This window comes from Gallinula chloropus (assembly GCF_964237585.1).
Source record: "Gallinula chloropus genome assembly, chromosome: 2".
NCBI lineage: Eukaryota > Metazoa > Chordata > Aves > Gruiformes > Rallidae > Gallinula > Gallinula chloropus.
The window spans coordinates 49,434,642-49,454,892 of record NC_140086.1 but is presented as its reverse complement, the minus strand read 5'-3'; the positions used below and the strand labels follow the sequence as shown (position 1 = coordinate 49,454,892).

Sequence of the window (20,251 nt, the reverse complement as noted above, 5' to 3'; positions counted from 1 at the left end):
ATGCAAAAATATCTATTCCTAAAGCTGTAATAAACCATGGGAAACTTATGTCATTTTCTCACTTCCAGGATTCATTACAACTAATTGTAAACCATCCCTCTGCTCTATAAATCCTCTATTTGGAAATACTAGGTGAGGCTTATTTCAAAGTCTGGCCTAAATGAATGAAACTAGAACACCAAAGTCTAGAAACTTAAAATGACAAATTTTATTTTTGCTTCATCGCTCTCTTTTAAAGGATATGATGTCCTCCTGCTTTACAATACCCTACCCCCCAGTCTGTCCAGAAGAAACTCTTGCACATATGTTGACTGGATATAAAGTTGCTGTTTTAAACAAAATTTCAGCCCTTACACTTAAAGACTTTATTTTTGTTGTAGTCAGCATAGACTAGATGTTGTTAATGTCACATCTTCAATAACCTTACACTAGTTACAGATGCCAGGGAGCATGCTTCAGTGGAGAGGAGACGTGTAAATGACTACCTGTTATCTAAGTCTTTTTAAAACAGCCCACGCTTTTTGGCTTTGAAAGAATAGTGTTGCTCTTTTCAGGTTGTTCCCATTGGGTTTATTAGCTCTAGTGGTGTATATAAAAGTCTGGTCATCTATAAAAAACTTCTCTTTCCAGGGGAATGATAGGTACATTGTATCTAGTGACACCAGAGCACAGCTGAGATTTCTTGAAAAGCTTGATCACCTGGAAAAGCAGAAAAAGGATGAAGAAGAACGTGAAATGTTGCTTCGAGTAGCCAAGGTAAGTGCTTCACCTTCTTGATTTCCAGTAGTGGTACACTTCAAACTGGTGAACATCTTGAGGTTTCTCCTATTTCTGCCTTAAATGCAGTGGCCATTAACACTGTAACTGGACATCTGTAATGTTGAGGATAGCTTAGACCTTACAGAAAAGGATTTTGGCTTTTTACATTCTTTAAATAAAAAAATCACAGAAGTTCTTTCAAATGTGTGGTGGGGTGAATTCTTCCTTTGAGATTATTCTTGCTGGTCAAAATGAAATAAAAGTAGTATTCACATCTCTGTAAATGTCCTTACTGGCTCTAATTCAGGCTCTGAAATTGGTATGTCTTTCTCCATATCTCTGTATGGCACTGTTTGAAAATACAGGCTCACTGTGCTTGTTCAGGCTGGAGCCTGGTGAGATCCATGGCTCTGCCAGATGTATTTGTTTTCTCTAGTCAGATCAGAGGGCCAGCCTTGGAGCTGGTACCCTGACCATCTGTGAACAAACCCCTGATGGAGTCACTGCGAGTACAGACTAACTACCCTTCTTGCCTCTCTTCCAGAACAGGAAGGAAAAAAGCAGGAAAAAACAAAAACAACCAACCCTAAGAGTAGATGCTGCTCCCTCAGATGTGACTTGATCATCATCTGTGTGTTGAGGGGGTTTTTGTTTTGTTTCAGTCTGAATTCTGGAGCCCCTTGGGTGGAAGCCTAATCTAGACTTGAAAGAATCGTGTTGTACTTACACAAGTACGGCTCCCATTCTTTTCTATACTTCCTGTCCTTTTTAAGTGTCTGCTGCTGACATGAACAACATCATGCCTAGACTGGACCTGACTGACAGTGTTAGCATCATTTTCAGCTTAATCTTGCTTCAGGCTAGAGCAGAGGCAGCCGGCCCAGATGAGAAGGGGGGTGCGCGTATGTGCGTGGAGGGGGAGGGAAGCCAGTCTGGATTGAGGCATTCACCCCTGGAGCTAAATCCTTCAATCACCAGAGAAAATTGTCATTTATTAAATATTTAACGGATATGATGGTGTTTGGATGCCAGTAATTTCTATTCAATCTTTTTCCTCTTCCTTTGGTAGAGCCGTTACAATAAAGAAGATCCAGAGCAACTGCGGTTAAAGCAGAAAGCGAAAGAGGTAGGACTTTCCAGTTACCATGCTTGCCGTTGTGTGTTGAGAGAAGGTTGGCAGCCCTGTCCTGGCAATTAGGTCAGGGTTTATTTTGCTGCTGCATACCATTTGCAGAGGCCTTGGGGAAGGACAGGAACCGCCACAGGCAAGGGCAGTGCTTCAAATGAGGTCAATGAATTATGAGCTCTCTTTTTTAACGTTTTATTTTTGTAGTTTCAGTCCTGTCTAGAAACAGTCCTTTGTAAGCTGCAGCAGTACACTTTGTAGGAATATAATGTGGGATTAGAAAAAAAAAAAAAAAGAAACTTTGAGATTTAGCATCTGGGACTGTACAATAGGCTACATTTTTCCAGGGTAATTGTTCGTTTTGTAAATCTGATACTGCTTATAATTCTTTGGCTGGGAGGCGGTACTGGGATTTAGTTTTAAATGGAAAACGCCTCTGGCTTTTAATTTTCTGGGCCCAGCAGTTTTCTGTTCTGGAATGGAGCCCTTGTTTCACACAGTTCATGTTTAGCTGCAGGGGTTTTAGTTTATAGCTTAGACTGGTTAAGCTTTTACTCCCAGAGGCCTCTGCATAGCAACTGTAGAAATCAACAAATAAGTTCATTTATGTCTGCAGCCTCCTCTCAGTAGCTGACTTTTTACATTTCCCAATATCCATTTCCTGACTTTTCTAGCCTGAGAGAAAAAAGCTCCACTAATTGGAGCTTATTTTAATTGAGCCTTAATATTGGATCTCACTGGAGTTGCCCCCAGAGCTACTGGGAACAGAATGAAATGAAAGTACCTAAGGTTGAAGATGTGTGTGCGTGTGTATGTGTGTGTGAAATTTTTCACTTGACCTACAGATTCTTTTCCCTGCTGAATAAATCATCAAGCCTGTTCACATTTCTGATTAAGGATCTGACAGCAGACGATAATAAAGACAATTGAGGTGTGAGACGTGTGATACAGAGCTGAAGAAATTGGTTTCTATAGTTACTTGACTGATTTCATGCAATTTTTAAGGATCTTTGTGCTAAATGAGAGTGATTTTCTGAGCAACCTTTTTCCTTAACTGTGCCTCTTGAACTATGAAATTTGTTGTTGCTTAACATTGCTGCACTTGGCTCCTAGGTGCCAGCAGCAGCAGCAGGTTATTTATGAATGCTTTAAAGGCCCTTATTGTTTGGATTAATGTAGGAGCCCAGGCAAAACAAATGGAAATCCAGTAAAATAGTATTAGAATCAATGCTCTGGCTTTGCACCATAGTAGAAGAAATTTGTAAAATAAGGAGAGAGAGAGAGGAGGAACTTGCTGTACTATCTATCTTCTAATTCTTCCTTTCTGCTTATAACTCTCTTCATGCTTACAATCTGTGAGTACAAACTTGCCCCGAAGCTCTTCCCAGTTTGCCTCTAGTGCCACCAGGATCAACAATCAGTGGGTGATGCTAATTTGTCTTGTTTTGTAGGTAGCTTTACCTCTGCATCATCTGGTCATTTCTAGAGGTTCTTTCTTTTAATAAATCACTGCAAAGCGATTAATTTACTCAGCTTCTTTTCCCTTTTCTTCTGTGTAGGGTCTTGAAAAATACTCTGTGATTTGGATATTTGGAACAGTAAGAAGTTAGGTATGTGTTTTGGATCTCTAATGAGATGTCTTTTTTTTTAAAGTGGCGAGTAGGTGTACAAAAAGAGTCAACAGAGTGGAAAAGTAGTCTTGGTTTAGTGCTTGGTTTTCTACTAAGTGCTTCAGTTCACCTCCTTCAGAGCATCTTGTCTTGTGCCAAACTAACACAGCCTTCATCACGCTTGTCCTGCATATTTCTCCATGCTGTGCTGCTCCCAGAATTGACAGTCTCTTACTGATTCACCAAAAGAAGAGGAAGCAGATGTGCTTCTTGGGACAAAGCAGATCATTCTGTTGGTATTTCCCTGCCCTGAGTTCCTCATGCTTTAGTTTCTAGAGACTAAGGTAGCCAGAACTTCAGGCTTCACGTGCTGCATCGGAAACACCTTTCTGTGCCAGGGGTGTTTTCTTATCTGCAAGAGGATCTCAAGCTTGACTGTAAATGAACCCAAATGCAGCTGGACAGTTTGGACATAAATAGCCATCACACATTTGCATTTACAATTAGAAGCGTAGAACTGGAATAAGAGCAAAACAAAAATCAGCAAATACCCCACAGCTTAAACTGGTAGCACAGAAGCACAGTGAATACTGGGATGAAATCCTGAAAAGGCTCACCATTGTCTGTCTTGTCGTGTTGTGAGTATAACCTGCTCCTAGGAAACCACACTTGAGGATTTTGGTAATTCGGTCAGCTGGAATTGGATCCTTTCTGGACCACTCTGAGTATCTGAAAAGCCTGATCTGATTTGCTTAAAGTTCTTTAAGAATGAGTTTGGGCATTCCTTCCTCAAAACTGTCTTTTATCTGTTGATGGTGACCCCTGGGAGAAAGGAGAGGCTGTGGGGTAATGGCACTGGAGCATGTTCTAAAGCAATGTTTCCCGAAATGCAGAGTGTACATCCTAACAATGAACACTTATAAATCCAGGATGTGCTGTCATCCAGCAGCTGGAGGCAACATCTTAACATTGCTGGAAGTGCATCCAGAGACTCAGCAGTGGATTCTTTTATCCAAAAGGCTATACATAATTGCTGTGACCTTTTCATCCCTTTTTGCATGACCTATTGCCTCAAACTTCCCCTATGCTAAGTCATTTACTTTCCTATATTCATCTACGTAGCTTGCTATGAATTAAGCCTCTATTTACTTCCCCCTTTTACCTGTTTCAGCAGATTTTATTACCTACAGAAAGTGTGCATTCCTTCTGAGGCAGCTGCAAGGCTTGCCCCAAGCTGAGCTGAGCCACTCCTTTGTGCGCTCAAGAATTTTTGTCCTTGCTCACCTCACAGGCCAGTGCTTTGTGCAGAGGCATTGCCCAAGTCTGGGTGAATTGCCCCTGCTTTTCATTCAGCCTTATCTGCCACTTAGGCTGAGAGGATAGAGTCTTTGCCTTGTCCCTGATGCTTCTCACACTTTTCAGCTGTAAATTTTTTAGGTGCTCTCTGCTATTTAATTTTCTACTTTCAACTATATTTCCAGTAACAAAGAAAATGACTTGGTTGATGCAATTCTTTTAGCTGTATTTATGGTTTAACTCTGGATTCATCCCTTTTCTGAAATGAACTTACTGAAATTGAGTAGTTGTAGGATACTGTCAAATGCACAAGTGTGCCATATGAACAGTGCATCCCAGAAGACCTGCAAAAATGTCAATATTGAACAGTGTGCTGTCGATTTAAATATAAACCCTGATATTTTGTACTTCTGTTTCTCGTTTTCAAGAGCATGCTTGTAGTATGGCTTAAGGCTTAGGCTGGGAGAACCTTTCAGATTGTGTGTGTGCAAGATTGCTGCTTGGGGTCGAGTGGGTGAACGGGTGTCCTACTGATAGCATCTTTGCTTACTCCTTAGTAGCTGCCTTCATCTCAGCTCTTACTTTGTGGCACCTTGCAGCAGCTATCAGTGGGTAAAGGTGAGCAGCCCCTTCTTGAACTAAGGGAAGGGGAGTGTGTGGAGCACCTGATGGACAGCAGACTCGCCTACCCTATTCCAGCTCTCTTCACTTACGACTGCACAGGTCTTCCCAGTCCTTTGTTCCTGCCTACTTGATGCATTTGTGCATTTTACTGTTACAGCTTTGACACAGATGTCACAGGACTGCAGCAGATGACATGCTGAGAAAATTCAGTACTTTTAGTATCAACTGACTGGGAGAAAAATAGCAAATCCTCCCTCTTTGTAGAGACAAAAGAAACCACATCAAAAAGTCTGCATGAATCCAGTGAGTTCCTGGGTGCTATAAGTAGTGACTGAAATTTAGTTCTTCTGGAGTATCTTTTTTCAAAAACTTTTTTTTTTCCTCACTATTTCATATGTCCATCCTATCTCTTTCCCTTATTTCCTTTCACATCCTCAGATAACAAGTAACTGTAACCTGATTTTTTTGTCAGCTTCTCTCAGTACTGTCTCCAACCCACATTTTCAAGCTACTTGGGTTTTTTTGCCCACATCTTTTGTGCTGTGTCAGTATTTACTCTTCTGGACCTAACAGTTCAAATTCTTAAAGGCCACTCTTGTGGCAGGGGAAAAAGAAACCCCCTAGTTAACTTATAGCCTCTTGAAAAAGCAAACATGATGCTGTGAGCAAAGTAAGATCTCCTTGCGATCGTTCTGCTTTTTATGAGCCTTCAAGTGACATCCTGAGATCTTTTGCTTAATTATCTGACTTTACATTACCTTTATTGTTCCGCAGTGTTTCTTACCTGCTTCTGCATGATTATTGAACAGTCACAGAATTTGTTACCTGCAGTGTAGCCCTACAAATAGCAGAGGGCTGTCTTCAGAGATTCAGTGAGTTACAAGTCTTGCAGAGAGTCAGGGTGCAAATCCTGTTGGTGTTTTGAATGAGCGTCAGAAAAGAGGAACTGAGATGCTGTGTCAGCCTGAAACCAGCTGTCTGGAAGATGATAATACAATAATAACTATCTTTATCTAGTGGAAAAACTAAAGTTGTCTGCCTGTGTCCCCCCTGCCAAAATTCATTAAGCCTGTTCTTAGATTTTCAAATACCCTTTCCTAAGTTTCTTTGAGAGACTGTAATGGACATGTAACCAGCTGAAAGTATGGCTTTGAATTAGAGACTTGGTACTAGAAGAATGAACAGATGGTAGTGGAGAGCCAGGTGGAATAGAAGTCTTAAACACCTCTAGATTTGAGGCCTCAAGAGTGAGCAAATGAAGATGAAGTGTTACAGCAGCCGAAAATCATGTGACGATGCAGGTCTGTTGACATTCACTGAACAACCTTCTTACCCACTGTAGCACCTGAAACAAAAAGTACAGAACATACTGCTTTGCTGTGGTGTGCTGTAGCCTTTTCTTGGCCTTGAAACAAACATAGCATGGTCTGTATTTAAAAGCACACAGAAAGAGAGCTTTCTGCTCAATGTTCAGGAACTTCTCTGGGCCTCCAAGTAGGCAAGCAGATGACTGAATAGGGGAAAGCATGCTTCAGGTGGTCTAGAGTAACACACTTGCATCAACAATTGTTCAACAAGTTAGCTATTTGTATATTAGAGAATGTTAAATATGATCTGGAGAAATTACTGGGTTTTTTTTTTTTTCTTTTTTCTGTGGGTAGCTTACTTCATGGATATCCTGGAAAAAAATGCTGCTGTTCTCCAGAACATCTTTTTGCACCCTTTAGTTCTAGATAGACAAGGCACCTGGTGTTAGTGGGTACAGCTGTGGTTGGGTCTGTGTCCTGTGTGTGGGTGGAATATTAACCTGCAAGAACCCTGCAGTGCTGCATACAGCCCTGTGATAAGTTAGGACTGTGCATCAACCCAGTGCATGCTATTCTGCCTTTCTGCCATTAAATCTAAATTACAACGGAGGGAAAAGTCAGTGGAAACTAATTGTATGGCTAATTAAAACAGTTTGAAAGGAAGCAATTGCAAGAAGAGAAATTGCATTATAGGCAAGAGGAGAGGATGATAAATGTTTAAATATGCAGCCTTTAAATGTCAGTTTTCCTCAGAGAATGTCCCCCATATGAGAAGTCTGCTATTCAGCTGCGTTCAACCTGTAGGGCAGAAAATTTTGTATAGGAAAGGTAGAGGCTGGAGGCAGTAATGCTCATTGAGCTTTATGACAACCAGCGCGAGAGGCTTGGGATTGAAAACAGATTTTTAAGGTTTGTTTTTCATTTTCGTCACAAGTTCCTCAAAGTGCTTAAAGGGAATGTGGGAAAATTGAAGTTCTTTTTTTCCAAAGACAATGAAAGGAGAAATGACTGGGAACAGTAGAAAACTTCCAAAGCAATAAATGGAGGGTGCAGTGAAACCCAGTGAAGCTTTGAAAAGGATGGTCAGAATAAAGAATGGATAGAGAGAGGTCAGTTCAGTGGGATAAGTGGCCCTACTTAAAATGTACCTCAGTAGTTAGTTCTTCAAAAATGTGCAATAAAGGGACCCATGTAGGTGTTCTAAGGTAAGTGTTCCTAAAGTAAGGGCCCATGTAGGTGTTCACATTCCTTTTTCAATGATACAGGCTAGGAAAATAAAAAAAAAAAAACAAATGTTGCTATTTGGCCAGAGTTGCTTTGTGTTACTTTGAATTTTAATAGTCATTATTGTTTAATTTCTTTATTCTGGAAGCTGAAAGAATCAGGGGCTTCTGGCTCTGTTGTATGCTTATGTTCCTTGCTTCCCCCCAACCCGCAAGTCCTACACAAATTCTTGTTCATCTACTTTAGTGCTTTTATTAGTCCTGATGTACTTATTGCTGGATAGCACACATAACCCTTAGGCATACATTAACTTGTCTTCAGCCTTCCCCAGTTTCCTTTCCTGCCAGTTACTCTGTTACTTTAAATATTTATTCAGTCTGTCCCATACTCTTGTCAGCTTGCTGTGTCATATGTGGAAACATCCTCACTTTTTTTCTTATTAAACCCAATATGCTTTTTAGTCTTTTCTGTATATTAATTACAACCAAGTCCAGAATTTGGTGTTTAGCTTCCCCATCTGGCTTCCCATCTTTTCCTCTGAGCTCATGTACACCCATACGTCTGTGTTTGTTTCTTATTGCATTGCCAAGGCTATTTTGGGGTGGTGGGTTTTTTGCTAAACATAAGTTCCTAGCACTTTAAATCTGAGAAGTGGAGAAAATAAGTCTTTCTCCATGTATTTCCTAGTACTTCACATACTGAGGCTCCTGCAGAAGTGGGCAGTAGGTGTGAATTTCTTGAGGAGCAAGTCATCTGCCAGTGTCAAGCTGGACAAGTGACACCTTTTTGGCTTTTCTTTTAACATCAGACCTCATACTGTTCTGTGAGACCTGGCTAATACAGATGCTTAATTTGTCTCTGCCTATAGAGAAATCTGCCCTGGTAAAACTGTGAGGATGTAGAATCACAGAATCACAAGGTTGGAAAAGATCATCAAGTCCAACCATTCCCGTCCTATGCTAAACCATATCCCTAAGTACCTAATATACCCGTTTGAGTCACCATCCCTGGATGTGTTTAAAAACCACCTCCCTGGGCAGCCTGTTCCACATCCTGACAACTCTTTCAGTGAAGAATTTTTTCCTAACATGTAATCTAAACCTGCCCTGGTGCAGCTTTGTGCCATTTCCCCTTGTCCTATCTTCTGTCACCTGGCTGAAGAGACCATCGCCCACCTCCCTACAACCTCCCTTCAGGTAGTTGTAGGTGGTGATAAGGTCTCCCCTCAGCCTCCTCTTCTCCAGACTACACATCCCCAGCTCCCTCAGCTGCTTCCCATGTGATTTGCCCTCCAGCCCCTTCACCAGCCTGGTTGCCCTTCTCTGGACTCACTTGAGGACCTCAATGTCCTCCTTATGGTGAGAAGCCCAGAAAGTAAAGGTTTTGTTGACTGTGTCTTCTAGGAAAGCTTGTACCAAATAGCTTGTTCTGCTTTGGGTACTTTGTGGCCAGATGTAATGGTTTCTGTTACTCCTTTTTGAAGGTGAATGTGCGTTCTGCCAGGTAGCACTTCCATTTCCCCCAGCCACCTGCTGCCCTACACACGATGGTTTAGCTGGTGTGAATTAGTTGAGTTAATTTCTTTCTTCAGAAGTTGTTAAGGGATTCTTCCTTGCTGTGCTCAGAGAAAGTCTTGTGAGATTTGTGTAACTTGAATTCTTAAGCTGTGATAACGTGAGCAACCGTGTACTGTGTTACTGAAAGGACTTGCAGACAATTTGCAGTATTGCTTTTAAAAAAGTCTCAGCATCTCCTAGCTGAAGTACTACTTCTTATGCAACTTGAAATCTACTTTTTAATATTAAAATGCCACAAAAATGTCATTGGTGTAGTAGTAAAAATAGACTTTGCATATTTTCTTTTTAGTTTTTTGAAATGTGGAGTGTGACACAAGTGAGAGAAATACTTCTTTTTCTGCTCATAGAAATTCTATCTCAGTAGAGGATTGACTGAAGAACAGAGAGGTCAATTTTAAAACCTTTCATTTTGTGTGATTACAGCCATGCTGGAAATGCCATTTCACTATAACGGAGGACTTTAAAACATACCTACCTTCTTGATTTGTGCTGCAGGTCAGATTAACTAAAACGGTTATTGTGTCACCCTAGAGATTCCTGCTTCCTGCAAGACCAGACTTTAAACCCTATTTTTATTATTAAAAAGGCCAGCAGCAACAAAGACTATTTTACAAGTTCTGAGACGTTTTCATAGCAATTTGATCTTTATACACAGGTTTTTAGAACTCTTTGTACTGCGATTCTGAGCGTATGTAAAAAATTGGTAAGGGGGGAGCAGGAGCATGAACATTTATTTGCCACTTGCCTGGAGACTATCCCCTCTCAGTGCCCTTCTTGAGGAATGAATTTTGAGCAGGGCACATGTGTTGGGCTCCTCTGTCATGGTGGAACAGCAGCATCTTTCAGCAGATGAAGTAGGTCAGGTTAAGGGGAAACGTGCTGGTTTGTGGGCCAGACCTGTGTGGTGCAGGTTTTCCCGCTCCTCTTGAATTGCTATTACACAATTTTGTCTTCAAGGGAGAAACATCATCTGTTTTCAAGATACAAACCTGGGTATGACACTTCCTGTTTGTATCCTGTTTGTCAGAGACATCAGTAAACTGGCCCCTAGAAGGGAAGCAATATTAGATCCAGCTCCTCTGTTACATTTTCATGAAGTGTATGTACTACTTTTACTGTCTTTGACTTACTGTGATGATCTTTCTGCCCTAACTTGTGCGCTACAAAACTGCCTGTTAAAGATTTGACTCAACATAGTTGCCTCTTGCTCTTTCCTAATCTTGTTTAGGAAAATCCAGCAGCAGTTAGCCAGCCAGTATCCTCGGGTATCCCTTGATGTTATCTGCCTGTCTTCTCCTTATTCTGCGCTTCTAACCGCACACACAGTGTTTGGACATTTAATCTCACACTTTTTAATGGAACAAAACTTGATGAAAAGATGATTTTGCTGGCTTCAGCAGGGTAATTTGGATGTCTGCCCACATTGCTTAATGGGGATCTGTTGAGTCCATTATGGAGATTGAATGTTTAAATTCATTTGTCTTAATTATGTTCTCAGAAAAATCCCCTAGATGTCTAGAGTGCAACAAGATAGTGATTTCTTTTTTTTTTTTTTCTTTTGTTCTGAAACTCTGGTGAGATTCTGACTGATTTGAAAAATCTGTTGATTGGTTATGAGACAGAAAACGTATTGGAGAGAGTAGATGATGGTAATGGCATGCATTTCCACCATTGTCTTGGTAACTGCATGGTCTAAGATGCATTAATTCTGTTTCTAGAAAGCACATCTTTTCTGTACCATCCACCAAGCATCATCCTGTATCTTGTATCGATGGGTTTTCTGCCAGCACTGCCCTCCAGCAGCACTGCTTGCTCCTGCGGGCCCTCTTGTGCAACAGCATGCTTTGTCAGCTTGAGTTGCATGGGGTAGATGGTGATGGTGTCCAGGCACTACGGAATCACAGAGTTGTAGGGGTTGGAAGGGACCTCAAGAGATCATTGGGTCCAACCCCCCTGCCAAAGCAGGTTCCCTAGGACAGGTCACACAGGTAGGCGTCCAGATGGGTCTTGAATATCTCCAGAGAAGGAGACTCCACCACCTCCCTGGGCAGCCTGTCCCAGTGCTCTGTCACCCTCACTGTGGAAAAAGTTCTTCTGCATATTGGTGCAGAACTTCCTGTGCTCCAACTTGAGGCCACTGCCCCTTGTCCTGTCTCCACAGCCCATTGAAAAGAGGCTGGCTAATTCCTCTTGTGTCTCACACTTGAGATGTTTATAAATATTAACTACCCAGTCCTCAGGCAGAGCAGCATTCTGATACTCCATGAAGAGACACTCAACCCACACTGTCCCCTCCACCCAAACAGCCCGTGGTTGCTGATGCCATCCCAAAGCCCCCTTAGTTTTTAATTCATAGCTCTGCCTCTTGTCCTTGGTGTGCACCATGACTGCCTGTCAGTATCAGCTGTGAAAAGGAGAAAGGGGGTATTATTTCAACGCTATTTCCAGCCAGTGACCAAATGTTCAGCAGCCACCTGTTTGTGACGTGCGTAATCACAACAGCAAAGCTGATGTGTATGTGTTTTGCAGGTTTGAGGGAGAAGGGAGATAAGTTTTCTAATGACTGTTGTGGATGGAAGCACAAGGTTAGGCTAATGAAGACTTTTGGGTTGTTTTTTTATTTCAAGTTTAATAGTTTAAAAAATCCTTTTCATTTTAAGTGTAATGATTCTTAGAAGTGAAGCCAATCATCTTTCCCCTTCTGGTTTTATTTGCTGCTGGAGCCTTTTTGCAAAGAGTTGAATCAGCCCCCAGAGGGATGCCGTGTGCACGGCAAGTTGGAATGCCTCTTCTTATGGCAAGAAGACTGTGGTGTACATTTGGCCTGAAGTACATTGGCCTGAAGTACATGACTGAAGTACATTCCTAGCAGGAAGGTGAATATTTTCTAAGCCTTGGTGCTTCACAGAATTTGTGCAGTTTCAAGTTACTTTTTCAGATTTAGTTGTGTTTTCCCCTATTCCTGACTGGTTGCAATGTGTTCCTGAGTGTAAATACACATATTTAAGACTGAGGTTAAAGGGAAATTTATCTTAAACGTTTTCTGCAAGTAGGCCAGCCAGAGGTAATGTCAGGCAATTACAGAATTGCAGTTTTCAAGTTTAAGGGACATAACCTTCTCTAATATATTCTTGAGAGCAATCCTATATACTTTGAAAAAGAAGAAAAAAATAAAGCCCATTCAGAACTGACATAATTCTGATAAACATGGTCATAAATGTTTACATTGCATACAAAAGCAAGAATAGTGTGTGTGGTGAGTGACAGTATCTAGTGACAAGAAGTACTCAAGAAGCATTTCTGTAAGGAAAAGCTGACATGGTGTGATCAAAGCTTTCTTGCAAATGATGCTGGTTTTGTAACTGAATCATTTGTCTCATCTTCAAAATAGAAAACCAACCATCCCAAACCAAAAAGCCTGACTACTTCTGACACTTGTCAAAGTGTCCTTGATGTCTGTTGAGAACTCTTGAGCGTGTGTGTGGCTTGTGTCTTGCAGGCCAGGGTGTCCGTTTAGGAGTCCTGTCCTGAAATACTGTTTATGTAACCTAGCTGGCTGCTTGGTGTGAAGCTTCCAGCACCGCTAGAGTGAGAACAAGTCTACTGATTCAAAGTGAAGTAACTGCCAAAAAAAACCCCAAACAACCCAAAACCTACCACAAAACCAACCCCTCCCAAACCAACCCAAACAAAGCCTCTTAACAACAAAAAGAAAAAAGCCTCACCTCCCCCCAGTCCTCATAGTTGTTTGTGGGGTTTTATTTTGTATGAATTCTTACTTAAGTAGTAGCAAGTGGGGGAGTAATTATGTATAGGTGCTGCAACCTCAGTTCTTCAGTTCTTAACTAGCTGAATTTGTTTTCTCCAGGTGTTATCTCCAAGAGCTGAAAAGCAGTATTGCGAGCTTAGTAAAGTATCTGTACAAGCTCCATGAGGGATTCTGGTTAATTTGTTGGGTTTTTTTAATGATTTGCAGGGTTGAGGGAGGAGACTTGGGTGCTTTGCTACCATGATACAGCTGTACTTTCTTTAAAGACATGGGCACGTATGAATGCAGAGAATTCCATCCAAACAGATATTTGAAGACCTGAGAGTGGGGAGAGCACAGGCTGATGAGCTGTGCTAGTTGCATGTTGGATCATTTAAGCATTGACATCAAACCTAGAGGTTTATGTTTAAAGACAAAACTTAACCTGAGTAAATAGAGATAGCAGTCACCTCCAACCATGCTCCAGGTTGGATGGTTGGTGGATCTGAAAGCAGTGTGTTTGCACTAGCAAGGTGGCCAATCCAAGTGACGAAGCCTGTTAGCAGACTTGACTGTGAGCTTCAGAGCATGTAGCTGTAGTTATCAAACAGAGTGCAGTGGCTTGTACCATGAAATGGAGAGGCTAAATCTTTTTTCTTAATCCTCTTGACTGTGGGTTGGTTTCCCTTTCTGAGTTTGCCTAACCCAAGCAGAGGATGTTTCTAAGGATTTATTTATGTTGAATGGTTTCTGGAGGCAAGTGAAAATAAAATACATGCAGTGTATCTCTGACTTGGTTCAGATATTCCTGAAGATTCAGATATGTATTGGGAAAAGAAAGAGTATCAGTGAACTTGACAGCATCCTGTTCAGTTGGGTAATAAGATGTTTCAGAATGGCAGTGTGGAGTGCTGGGTTCAGGTAACACAGCATGAAGAAATGGTCATCTTGTGCAGTCATGAATTGAGATTTTGAATTAAGGATTGCCCAGTTCACAGGACTCAGAACTTCAACTTTTAATACTGCTCTAGCTTCATAAACCAGTTCTGATCAATATTTTTCTGTTAATCAGAAATGGCAAAGCTTGTGAGCTGAGGGACCAGCAGCAAGGCTACTGTTAAGGCTGCTTTGATGCCACAAGGTGATATCCATCAGGTGTTACTTAGAGTGCTACTTATAGAGCTATTAGTGTTTCAAGGCCATAGGCATGAATGGGTGTTGGCATCTATCAAAAGTGTCCAGAAAGAAAGGAAAAGATGCTGTGAAATACGTAGATTCAGCAGGGATTGCAGAGCTGTCTGAAGATGCCAGAGAACCAAGACTATCAGATACTGTATATCATAATTAACATAGGTGTGTTCTTTTTTGAATTAGATGCAACAATTGGAGTTAGCACAACTGCAACAAAGAGAAGCCAACCTCACAGCTCTGGCAGCCATTGGACCCAGGAAGAAAAGACCTCTGGATTCATCAAACGTTGGATCTGGGATGGAGGTACTGAGATTGCATGCTGTTATGTCTTCATACTGAATTATTTTTACCCTTCCCTGTAGGAAGAAGTCAGAAATCTCTTACGTTAAGTGACTGGTTACATACTGCAAGAAAACTGCCCCGTGTTAGATAATTGAAAGGATTGTGATAAATTTGATGGGGGTGTTTAATTGTGCATTATAGGAAGAGCTCTGGATAAAAGTGTATGTAAAAGGACTGAAGGAATCAATGGCTCAGAGAAACTTCCATCTGCAGCAAAGGGTAAAGAAGCTGTGGTGGTCTGTAGCAGCTGGCTGTCACGGCCCCTCTGTTGGAAGTCATGATGGCTTTTGAAATGGCTCTTCCTTGGATGCTGGGCCGTGAACCTTTTTACAGGGACTCTTTTCCAATACACTGGGTTCACCTTGGCTCATTGTTGTCATGTGTCCCGTCCCCATCTTTGTCCCCCTGTTGTCTGTCCATCCCCACGCCCCCGCCTCGCCCCCCCCCCCCCCCAGCAATAAATAACTAAATAAAGCTAGGCCATCCAGTTACTGCAATGACCCAGATCATCTTTTCTAACTCATGCTGCATTTTAAAAGTGCCTTGAAGGTGCTTTTAACAAATCTTGAACAAATCTCTTAATCTTGTACTGGAGATGAGATGTGTTCCGGGACATGGGAAGCTTATGGGGCTGCAGAAATTCCTTCAAGGGAGACTGACAACCTACTTCTGTTAGTGATCATCTTGGCTGCAGACAGGAGAAACATGTTGCAGGGTGTCATTCAGCTGTCATTGACAGTTTTGCCCCCCTCTCATGAAACCCTAGTGTGGCTCATGTGAACAGCTGTTTGGCTTGGGACCCATTGAACAGAAGCCTGGCAAGTAATTCTTATGGGGAAGAAGTGGTGGCAAAGTTGTCCTTTCTGACAAACCTGAAGTGTTTTTCATTCTTTTGGCCTAGGAAGCTTAAATAGATGCTAGGCTTGAAGATAGTGTGGCACTTCTGCATGCTGGAGTCTGGAAAGACCTTTAATAAAGCTCAGTTATTTGCAGTGTTACTGAGACAGGGGTGGCATCTGTCCTGTTGGTTTTCTCTCAGCCTGGACTGTGACGAGATCTTTCTAAGGAGGTGAGGTAGACTTGCACCTCTGATTTACTTTTCTTTCCCTGATGGTGGAGACACAATTAGCTCCTTGAATCCTCCTCGTTTACCACAAGTGAAGTGAAGGAATCTTTAAACAAGCTACAGAAAGCAGCATTGCCAGCTTTTGAGCAGCTATTCTTCACTTTGAAGTTTTTTAATGTACTTTCACATGAAGCTGAAGGTATAGTTATTTTTTTTATAATACCACTGGAAAAACTTGAAAAAAATGAATCTAACACAAGAACAGTTTTCCCCATCCTTTTCTCCTCTTCCCCCAAGCTTCTGTCAAGTAACTATTCCTGTTCTTCCTAGTGGTTTTCTGTAATTATTGCCGGATTTGTTTCTGAATACTTAACAAGTTTGCCTGTTAGGTACTTTTCAGTTATTTCTCATCGTCTGCGGTGTGTCTGCTTTATTAAAAGCTTCAGGAGACTGTGCCAAAGTGAGACAGGTAACAGTGCTGCTGTTAAACCGTGGTGATCCATTATTTACCTTGCCAGTTTAAAAGAACGTGGATGTAATGTGCCTAAAACTGACCATAAACCTTGATAGCTTCTTATTGTCACAAACTTACCCCCTCTATTTAAGGTGCTTCTGATACAGGTCGTTTTACTAGACTGAGATGTAAGGACAGCAGGTGAAAATAATTCCCCCCAGTGAAACTGCTTTTATTTCTTGTGTGCAATCTTGCATTCCAGCACCTAGTACTGGGGCTTCATGCTACCAGAAAGGAATTCTCTGCAGACCTTTATTTCTTTTTTGTGAAATCATGCAGGATAGCAAACTTGAGAAGGATGTTTAGACTTAGACGTTTAAGTGTCCCAATATATCTGAGCAGGATTTATAAAAGGCTTAAGACTTCTTATATAGAATAAAGAATGGTTTTGACAAACACTCTCTAGTTCAAGAAGCAGAACGTTTGTAATACATTCATGATAACATGGCAAAACATCCCGAGCAGTAAACAACATTCCATTCTTCAGAGATGAAAGGAGGTCTTTGAAACTGAAAGCAAGTACAATATGGCCTTAGGCAGATACACATTTGGGCATCTCTAAAATCATCTTTTTGGGGAACCTGTCTGAGAATAATTTAAACAGGCAGGATGTACTTTCTCATTTCAAATTGCAAATACAGACAGCTTTACTCTCAGGTAATCTTAAATGTCAGAGCTTCCTGACTATGCAATGGCAAAGAGTAAATTTGTGCATAATACTCATGTGACCATTTTTTTAAAATTTTTTTTTTCAATTCTGTATCTTGGTAGGCAGGTGTGGCAGAAGAAGTTGTTCCTGAATGTGAATAGTCCTTTGGCAGTACTGAATGAAATCACTGATGCTAACTGCATTTGATTTTTTTAACTGAGATTCAGCTTTCCTTGGACAATGCTCTTTGTACAATGCTTGTGTATCTCATGTCCGTCTTAGAGCAAAGTTGACTCTGTTCAGCTTCTTTTTATAGTTGCCAACTGCAGTAATTAAAGGGGAGGAATTGTTTCAGCCCTTATTGATGTAAACTGAAGCCCTAAGGTATTTGGGGAGACAGGGAAGAACTAATCAGTTACAATGTGTATTAAAAAATTGAAACTCTGTAAGCAAATTTGTTGCCTATTTGCCTGCCTTTATTCAACCCCAAAATGTGATGGGTACTGGGAGAGTGCAGCTCAGCAGACTGGGTTGGTATGGTTCTGCAGCTGCCTGTTGCAGTGACACCAGGTGTGAAGGGCTAACAACTGCGTTTTGTTAGCACACCATGTTTCCTTTCTCCACAAATGAGCATCTGTAGTTAACTGGGATGGTTCTTCAGCCCTAGATAGCTGTTTCCCCACACCCTGCTGGCTTTTCACCTCTTCTGGATAGTCTCTTTCCTGGAATAGTTGAATGCCTGACTCCTATGCGTTCATCCTATTAATGCTTACGTATCGTTAAACTTGAAATAGCAGTAGGGGCAAATCCGTGGACTGAAAAATATTAAGGCTAATGCTGTAGGCCTAATTAGAAAAAGGAAAAAAAGCATCAATATAATGGGAATTCTCTTCCCCTTTTTGTAAGAAACACTCATCTGGGGAGTCTCACTTGTTCTCTTCACTGCAACTTAACATTTGAATGGTATTGTTCAGAGAGAGTAATTTGAGAAAGCCCTGGTAAGAAAATCCTTCTATTGTGAAAATGTGTTAATTGGTGCTACTTGTATTCCAGAGGTGGTAATATCTTCATCTCTCTCCTTCTGGTCCCTCTGGACACTTTTGGGTACAATGAGGAGGAGAGACCTTTGGATTTGATTCATACGTATTTTTGGGGTTGCATATTTGTTACCCACCTCTTCTACTCTCCCAGTTTGGGGGCATGTCATCAGCAGTAATGAATTCAGTGGTGGAAAGAATTGAAAAATAAGTCATCTTGAGAAAGGACAACACTTCTAAAACAGATCAGGAAAAAGTAAACTTGAAACCACAGACTTATTTTCCCAATTCTGTGTTCTGTCTTATAGTTTTTATGAGTTGGTAACATGCCCCAAAATGTTTTGAATTCTGAGAAATAGGGAATATTTTGAATTAAGTCTTACTGCTTTTCTGATGACAAAGCTATTTTGGAAACAGCTTTGTCTCATTGTTGCTGTAACTGGAGTCTCAGAAGTTTGAAAACCCTTGCAGATATTTAAAGTTGGGTTTTTTTCTGTGAGGAAACAGGCTGCAATTAGGAGTCCTTAAACTTTCTTTCCTTCTATCCAGGTGTCCCATGTTCAAGGTTGTCTTTGGCCTTGAACTAAGAGCAGAGTATTTGTACAGTATTGCGCAGCAGGGAGGAAGAAAAAAGTCAACATATGTTTTTTTAAAGTAGAGTTAGGAGAACTGGCAGTTACCCTTATGGTCAGCTTCTGAAGACTGGTGGGACTGTTCTTATGCTTCAGACAGGAAAACGTAGTTCGATGGCTGCACTTCTGTGTAGTTTTTTGGAAGAAACTGCTTGCTTCCCATCCGTTTTCTGTCTCAGTAATGTGTTAAGTAGCTGGAAGTGATGCAGTCTGCCTTTCCTCAAAGTGCTTGTCATGGTTTAACCCCAGCCAGCAGCCAAGCCCCCGCAGCCTCTCACTCCTGCCCAGAGGAATCAGAAGGGTAAATAGAGAAAACTCATGCGTTGAGATGAAGACAGATTAATCGGCAAAGCAAAAGCCCTGTGCTCAAGCAGAGCAAACTAAGGAGTTCATTCCCTACATCCCATGGGCAGGCAGGTGTTTAGCCATCCCCAGGACAGCATGGCTCCATCATCTCTAGTGGTTACTTGGGAAGGCAAATGCCATCACTCCCAATGTCCTCCCCTTCTCCTTCCCCAGTTTTTATATACTGAGTGTGATGTCATGTATGGAATATCCCTTTGGTCAGTCAGCTGGTCCCAGCTGTGTCCACTCCCAACTCCTTGTATACCTCCAGCCTGCTCACTAGCAGAGTGAGGTGAGGTGAGAAAAACAGCAAACACCTTAGCTCTGTGTAACCACTGCTCAGCAGTAACAAAGCTGTCCCTGTGTTTAACACTGTTTTCAGCACAAATCCAAAACACAGCCTCATACTGGCTACTATGAAGAAAAGTAACTTTATCCCAGCCAAAACCAGCACAGAGCTGTCAGTGGTGTGTCCTTTGCTTGTGTCCTTTGAGGTTGGACACATGGACTCGTGTAAATTTTGTCTCTTCTTTCTTTTTGCCTGAACCAACAGCTGAGGAAATTTCCTTCTTCCAGATAGCAGTGGAACAGCCACATGCAGTTGAGGTTGGCTACTCTGTTAGCAAATGTGGGCCTTGCCTTGCTATACACTACAGCCAAGCTCTGTAGTGGAAGCTTAGGGTGCTACCAGTAGCTGCTACAGAAGTAAAAGATGCAGCTGATGTCCTGGGGTTAATGCAGAGCCATTCAAGTACTTGTCTTTGTCAAACTCATAGTTCTGGCCAACATGCATAAACTAATATGATACTTCCAGGGCGAAGCACATCTCATAAAACTGCAGTCCACAAATAATCTTTTATTCTCCTGGGAAGAAGTCTGGCCAGGAGAAATGGAATAAATGTGTTGTTTGACACACTGGTCACTGTTCCATTTTCAGTATTGATTGTGGGTGGAGGAAAGAAGCTTGTCATCTCTTCTTCGAGGGCTCGGTCTCTGCCATGTCTGATCATTGTTAGCAGAACATAAACTTCCCCTCCTTGCTTTACAGCTTAGGATGCCAGTGTGCATGTTAATTAAACATACTGTGCATACAGTGCTCGTTTCAGCTTTGTGAGTGCTCATCAGGCTGACCCAGGAAGAACTAAGACTTTTTGAGCAGCAAGTCCTTTTCTGTAGAATGAAAGAAAACCCCGACTCTTCTGAA

General features: G+C 41.6%; 1 protein-coding gene across 1 annotated transcript in view; it reads left to right on the top strand.

Moving 5' to 3' along the window:
- Positions 1 to 20,251, top strand: part of TAF4B (TATA-box binding protein associated factor 4b) — a gene marked incomplete at both ends in the record, with an annotated part of 78,735 nt that overhangs the window by 52,214 nt on the left and 6,270 nt on the right. The window contains 3 exons of the mRNA XM_084279873.1: positions 631 to 756; positions 1,829 to 1,885; positions 14,646 to 14,765. Of these exons, the coding sequence (XP_084135999.1) occupies positions 631 to 756; positions 1,829 to 1,885; positions 14,646 to 14,765 (303 nt within the window). The remainder of the gene's footprint in view (positions 1 to 630; positions 757 to 1,828; positions 1,886 to 14,645; positions 14,766 to 20,251) is intronic.